Raw genomic sequence first — 7621 nt, 5'->3', positions numbered from 1 at the left:
CAATTGACAGGGCTGGGACAACAGGGAAGGGACAGGGCCTGTTTGATTCGGAGATTCGGCCAATTCTGTGATGGCCGAACCTCTGGATCAGATTAAGCTGAATTGATTTGGGACAGCAATTCAAATCACCGAATCAAATCACCGTCCCCCAAATTGGCTGAATCCAAATCCAAAGCAAGTACTAGCCACGTTGCATAGGCCTACTGCATTTCATCGCTTCAGTGTAAAATCAAGCCTATGGGCTCAGCACCCCTCTATGTGGTTCTGCATTCTCAACCGTCTTAAGTGTCTTCTCCATTAAAAAAAACAAAACAAAAAACACCGAGGGACTCTATATCAGCTTTCCTTTCTGGCAATTGCATGCATTCCATCAGCCTAGCCACTTGTTGATTTGCTCACCAAGAAAGGCTCATTTTGAACATTTCATTTGTTTGCTTTTATTTCCAAAGTTTGTTTTCTTGAAACCAATTTCTTTACAAGTGTTCCAGACACTATTTATCTCAGAGTTCTTTGAAACAATCCTTCACAGGATTACATTTTGTGAAGTTTTTGTGTATTTATAGTTTGCACACAAGTAAATGCTTCATAATAGTTTCACAGTTGAATTTTTTGAAGACCCTGAATGTATACAATTAAGAGAGAAGAGATATGGCATTTTCAAAGTGCATTAACAAAAACATTCTTTAAAAACAAAACCCAGATATGCAGCAAGTGTAAGGTATTTCCCTTTCAATTATGTCACTCTTCAGTTTGGTCTCTGAAGTAAATTTATTTGTTATTACATTATGCATGGAAACAAAAATCAACCCTTTATATGTCCTCTTTCCCACACCCATCATACATTTTCAGTCATGGCAAGGATTTCCATTTTCTATTAAGAGTTTCTAAAGTAAAGAAAAAGGTTCAAGTATTCCATTTATCAAAACTTGTATCAAAAGTAACAAAGGACCTCATTTGTTCATAATTTTTTTTTCAAAAATAATTTACAAAGCAAGTAGTCTTGGCCTTTATTTGTATAAATTATACAGAAACTATAGTTTTTTTGAGACAGCGAGACGAGTCTGTGTTCAGCACTTCAATCATTGCTCTTAATGTTGGAAAAGTCTCTGATACTGATGGCAGACTTTTGTAAGAAGAAGTACTAGAAAAAAGAAAACCAAAGTTCATAAATTGCACAACATTTGAAGCAACTTGAATGACAGTATTTTAAATTTGCAGTACTATTGTCAATCCCTTCCCCCAACACATGTTTAAGGCTCAAGTTTAGGGATTTTTGCCTTCTAAAATACTTTGTTCATCATAATTTATGCCTCTACAACTGGCCTCAGCCTGGCATATGAGCTGCGTTAGTCTGAAGTTAGGCAGAAAGTGAGGTAGATTTGCACCTTTACAGACTAACTAAATCAGATGTGTAGCTTGAGATTTTGTAAGCAGGGGGCATCTGATGCTGTGATGACCTCTGCTTATGAAAGTTTATGCTATGCATCTGATTTAATTAGTCTATAAGGGTGCACCATCTACCCTGCTGTCATGAAGCAATCACCATATAAATGAGTAGCCTGATATAGTAACAGCAGAGAAATAAATCTTAGCTTATCTCAAACAGCTATGCTGTTTTTGCAAAATAACCACTGAACCCCTAATCACAGACTGGAAAGGGCTAATTGGAATTGCATCCAGGTGTAACATTACCTTACTCATAGTAAAAAAGATTATGTCAAAACCTGTTTTAATATATTAATGCAAAATCTTGTGAGATTGAACATGAGTTAGGAAATTCCTATTTATTGTTTCCACAGCAAGAGTACTAAATGCCATAATATATTTTCAAAGGTCCAAATCACAACGTTTGTACTAATTTAAAAAAAACCCTGTTAAACATTCCAATCCATTGATTTAAGTTTGAAACTCCTTGCACTTTCACTTGCATGTACTTGTAAGCATAAATCACATTCAGTTTTGCAAAGGAAAATAAGTGCTTTAACTAGTGGTACAACTTTGGAATTCTTGCATGTTTAGTTTGGTTTTATTTCATTTAAGTAGATATGTTTAGTTTGGATGAAATTCAGATGGATTTATCAGATTTAAACTATAAAAAAGGAAGGATTTAGCACATGAGTGCTGTCAGAGTTCCTTAAATAGCTTCATTGTTATAACCTAGTCTGAACAGATCATCTTAAGGGCTGGGACAGCAGTCTATATTCCAACCATTCAAACTTTTGTTGTTTTTTTAATGAAAAATAATCACAAAGGTGGAAACTAGCAGGCAGTAAGGAAAAGGAATTTTTTCACACTGAGTGCAATTAAAGTGTGGAATTCACTGCCACAACATATTGTGGAAGCTGACATTTTACTCAGGTTCAAAGAAGGGACTGGACAAATTCTTGAAGGAAAGGAGCACCAGCAGCTATTAAGCATGGGAATTAGGGATACAGTCTTGCAATCAGAACTTCCTAGACCCTAAATACTGGAGGCTGCAAGTGGCAGGAACAGTGGAAAAAAACCCCTGGGCATACCCAATTCACTCTCCCTTTCAGTATCCACTCTCTGCCACTGTGTAACACAGGATACTAGGCAAGATGGACCTATGGTCTGACCCAGTAAATGGCACTTCTTATGTTCTAGTATCAAGTGTGTGTTACTTTTTGATGTGAAGAGCAGTTTGCTAGGAATGAATGTGTTTATTCTATTACTCAGAAATCTAAATATATAGAAACAAAAATATGCTTATGTTTGAAACATTACATTGAGGCTGCTGGCAGACATCAATTTAGTTGAACAAATGGGATCTGAGAAATTTTCTCAGATTCAAAAAAGTGTGCATCCTGCCATGCCTTCTGCAGCCACATCTGCAGCCCTTCTGTGCAACCTGACTGAACAGCAAGGGTTAAAACTCGCAGGTATGGGGGAGGAGCCCATTGACTCTCTATGCCCAGGCTGTACAGCAAGGCTTAATAAAATGCCACACACTCAGATTAAAGTGCCAAACAGACCAGCCACAAAAAAAATGTTTCATATTTAATGGAACATCTTTGTGGCTGGCTTGCCATTTTATAATGCAATAAATTGGCTGACTATGTGACATTACAATCTATCATGAGATTAACACTGTATTCAAGTTGCCATGAACACTGAAAACATCTGGTTTTCCAAATTAACAGAATCCCTTGTCCACATATAAATATAAATCCATGACAAATTTAAATTTAAAACAGCCTAAGTGCCAAACACCTGAAAAAAAGAGTGCTAATATTCTATTTTCACACTTTGTTGTCTTTGTTTCTCACATTTAAAAAAAAACAAAACAAAACAAAAAAAAATCAAATTTCCCTTAATATTTTACTACTGGCCTAACTTAAAAAATAAATTTTATTACAAAGGGATTTTCCCTAGAGAGTAACAAGTGAATGAAAACAGACTGCATATAGGGTCAGAGAAGCAGGACTCCTTTTTTCATAGGTTTGTAACCTACTGTCAAGCAAATTGTTCCAGGTTGCATATGACACCTAAAATTTATAATGGTACTTTCATAGTTTCTAGGGTCGGAAGGAACCTGAGTAGATCATCTAGTCCGACCCCCCCGCCATGGCAGGAAACAATACTGGGGTCAAACGACCCCAGCAAGATGTTCATCTAGCCTCCTCTTAAACACCCCCAGGGTACGAGCCAGGACCACCTCTCTTGGAAGTTGTTTCCAGATCCTAGCTGCCCTGACTGTGAAGTAGTGCTTCCTGATATCTAGCCTAAACCTGCCCTCTGCCAGCTTGTGACCGTTATTCCTGGTCACTCCTGGCAGTGCACGGGGGAACAGTGACTCACCCAATGCCTGCTGATCCCCCCTGATTAGTTTATAACAGGCCACAAGATCCCCCCGCAGCCTTCTCTTTTGGAGGCTGAACAGGTTCAGGTCCCGTAGCCTCTCCTCATAGGGCCTGCCCTGCTGTCCCCTGATCATGCAAGTGGCCCTCTTCTGGACCCTCTAGATGCTGTCCACATCCCTCTTGAAGTGCGGCGCCCAGAACTGGACTCAGTACTCCAGTTGCAGCCTGACCAGTGTTGCATAGAGGGGGAGGATCACCTCCTTGGACCTGCATCTGTGGATGCATGACATGGTACGGTTGGCCTTCCTGACTGCATCCCCACACTGCCGGCCCATGTTCATCTTGAAGTCAATGATGACCCCCAGATCCCTTTCCACCTCCGTGCTGACAAGAGGGGAGTTCCCCAACCTGTAGGTATGGTGCCGGTTGTTCCTCCCGAGGTGCATCACCTTGCACTTGTCTGTGTTGAAGCCCATCCTATTCACATCTGCCCACCCTTGTAGGCTGTCTAGGTCTGATTGAAGCCAGATGCTACCTGCTAGTGTCCCCACATCCCCCCACATCTTAGTGTCATCAGCAAATTTGAACAGGGCGCTTTTTACCCCCTCATCCAAATCACTGATGAAGACGTTGAACAGTGCGGGCCCGAGGACCGAGCCCTGCGGAACCCCACTGCCCACGTTCTTTCAGGTTGAGAAGGACCCATCCACTACCACCCTCTGGGTGCGGCCCTCCAGCCAGTTGGCGACCCAATTGACCGTGTGGGCGTCGACACCACAATCCTCCAGTTTCTTAATGAGAACGGGGTGAGAGACAGTGTCAAAGGCCTTCCGGAAGTCCAGGAAGACTCTGTCCACTGCTACCCCTGCATCTAATGATCTGGTAATCTGATCATAGAAGGCCACCAGGTTGGTCTGACAGGACCTGCCACTGATGAACCCGTGTTGGTTGCCCCTAAGCATGCAGTCCCCTGCTGGCCCCTCATGGATGTGTGCCAGCATAATTTTCTCAAACAGCTTGCCTAGTATCGAGGTAAGACTGACTGGCCTGTAGTTTCCTGGGTCCTCCTTCCTCCCCTTTTTGAAGATTGGAACCACGTTGGCCCTCTTCCAGTCCTCTGGGACCACACCAGAGCACCACGAGTACTCATAGAGCCGTGCCAGGGGTCCTGCAATGACCTCGGCCAATTCCTTAAGGACTCTAGGGTGGAGATCGTCTGGGCCGGCTGACTTGAACACGTCCAGCCCCTCCAGAAGCCCCCTAACTAGTTCCACACTAACCTTTGGCCCAGGTGTGCCTCACCTGGGGCCCGAGGGGGGCCCAGCAGGGAGGTGGCTGTTCTGGTCCCTACTTAGGAAGACGGAGGCAAAGAAATCATTTAACATGTTAGCTTTGTCGTCTGGTGTGACGACCAAATTTCCCAACGCGTCCTGCAAGGGCCCCACATTACCCAGGACCTTCTTTTCGCCCCCTATGTATTTAAAAAAGAACTTCTTATTTTCCTTAATCTGAGAAGCTAGTCCTAATTCCATCTTTGCCTTGGCCTTCCTAACTGCCCCCCTACAACCCTGAGCAACTGCAGAATAGTCATCCCTGGTGATGACCCCTTCCTTCCATTGGGTGCAAGCCTCCTTTTTAGCAAGGAGACATTCTCAGATTCCTTTGGTGAGCCATGGAGGCTTGTGTGCTCTCCTGCTCCCTTTGATCCTCATTGGGATTACCTTCCTTTGTGCTTGGAGGATGGCCCCCTTAAGAAGCAACCACTCTCCTTGGACATCTGGCTCCCCTCCCCGCTCCGGGACCTCAGCGCATCCCCAACTATCCTGCTTAGCTCACTGAAGTTTGCCCTTCTAAAGTCTAGGGCTGCTGCCTTACTGCATGCCCTTGCCACCTTGCGCTGGATGGTGAATTCCAGCAGGCGATGATCACTATTGCCCAGGTGGTCGAGCACCCGCAGCCCCCTCACCAGGTCATCACCCATGGCCAGCACTAGGTCCAACAAGGCGTCTCCCCTGGTGGGGCTGTGCACCTCCTGGGTTAGATGGAGGTCCTGCACTCTGTCTAAGAACCTACGTGAGCGGTCAGATCTGGCTGACTGCTCCTCCCAGCAGAAATCTGGGAAGTTCAGGCCCCCCCCCCATGACTACCACATCTTTAGCCTTCACTACCTCTGTGAGCTGACCTAAGAATTCCTGATCAAGCTCTTCTCCCTGGTTGGGAGGTCTGTAGTAGACCCCCACCGTTAAATCTCTCACCCATTGATTGCCTTGTACTCTAACCCAAAGCACCTCAGAATGCCCCTCCTCTGACTCCTTGCTAATTAACGACAAAATAATTATTTCAACTAAATAATTATTTTTCTCTAGCCTACAGAAAAAGTGTACTTGCTGACTTTATAAAATCATGTACTAAAAAGAGTCTTGTGATAGGATTTAAATCCTCAATTTGATCATTCACATTTTAATCCTTTTTCGTTCCTCCACCATAAATGCCTTCAGAGGCTTTGTGTTGCTGAGACCACAAGTGTAGTTAGCTAGATATGGCACTCTTCACTGATGTGTATAAACTAAAGCAGAATGGGTACTTGTCAACGTCAGTTTTCTACAGTTTTCTCTACCCCCATCTGCTGCAACACCTTACATTTCTCATAGGCTTCAGGGCTGGGCCATGACTTCACTTTTAAAACTTAAACATTAAAACCACCATTTCATAATATGAACAAGTATGACAGAGTATTTAGTTACATTTTGGCCCGTTCATGTTACATTGTTTTGTTTGTATATTTTTAAAAATTCTTTACAAAGTAATAGTTCAAACAATGTGATACACAGTCTATGTCTACAGGACACATACTAACACATCACTCCACTGGAGATAATTAACCTGGGCAGAGTAGTGTGCTTCTAGTACCAGAGATAGATCAGATAACTCTGGACAGCACTGCACTGTAAATATGCCCATAGACTGAACCCTAGTATCTTGACAATGACTAATGGTAAAACGCACACCTTAGTACCAAGATCATGTATCAAACCAAACTTTAGTAAAGGTATTAAATGGAGTTTTAATTATGTGTGGACTTGTGTAAGCCTTTATAGTGGGATGATGCATGTGGAGGTGTGCAAGCCTTTGCAGAGGGATGCAGCCATCAGCTTTCACCTTGATAGCTGCAGCACAATATACAAGCTATGGACCATCACAGATTCTATTTTTTAAGGAGTGATGAAGTACATACAATTTTTTATGTAAACCTCCAGATAATAGCTCTGAATTTTTTCTCTTCAACAAAAAAAGAAAGATTTTACCTTTTTAAATTCATCCAGCTTCTTGCTATTTTGCTAAAGGCCTCAGAACCAGAAGCTGTCATGGCTTCAAAATCAACCAACTGAAACACAATTAAAAGAAGAGCAAGAAAATAAGGCTTTTTATAATACATAATTGTTGCCAGTACATTTGTGAAGGAAGTCTCTAATCTAATTCTACTGGTTTAAATTCTGGTGCATTTCCTAATGTAAGTCCCTGATTGTCAAACATTATTCCCCTTTATCTGCAGTGAAATGCAGAATATCTTCCAAATCTCTTACTAAGAATTGACAGACACTAATGATTTAATACCAGAAAAGACCCATAATAAAATGTATTTTTAAAACAAGGATTGAATTCCCTATTAACAAGAAAACTGGGAGGCTTGGTGTTTGTTTTCAGTATTGGATGATGTCCTCTTGCAAAATTCAGTACCAACAAATCTAGTTTAATACTGGGTATGTCTAGTATTTTGTACTAATCCAACTTTCCATGCT

The 7621-nt window shown here is 42.2% G+C and overlaps 1 protein-coding gene across 2 annotated transcripts in view; it reads right to left on the bottom strand.

Moving 5' to 3' along the window:
* Nucleotides 1-749: 749 nt before the first annotated feature.
* TTC13 (tetratricopeptide repeat domain 13) overlaps nucleotides 750-7621 on the bottom strand; it is a 70764-nt gene continuing 63892 nt past the window's right edge. For both annotated transcript variants that reach the window (XM_090043710.1, XM_090043719.1), the window contains exons 22-23: nucleotides 7127-7206; nucleotides 750-1141 (exon numbers count right to left, since the gene is read on the bottom strand). In XM_090043710.1, coding sequence (XP_089899836.1) covers nucleotides 1021-1141; nucleotides 7127-7206 — 201 coding nt within the window. In that variant the 3' untranslated portion in view covers nucleotides 750-1020. The remainder of the gene's footprint in view (nucleotides 1142-7126; nucleotides 7207-7621) is intronic.

The sequence above is a fragment of the Crocodylus siamensis genome, chromosome 1 (assembly GCF_052110815.1).
Source record: "Crocodylus siamensis isolate JL-2025a chromosome 1, ASM5211081v1, whole genome shotgun sequence".
In the NCBI taxonomy this organism is placed as follows: domain Eukaryota; kingdom Metazoa; phylum Chordata; order Crocodylia; family Crocodylidae; genus Crocodylus; species Crocodylus siamensis.
This window is presented reverse-complemented; position numbering and strand designations above follow the sequence as displayed.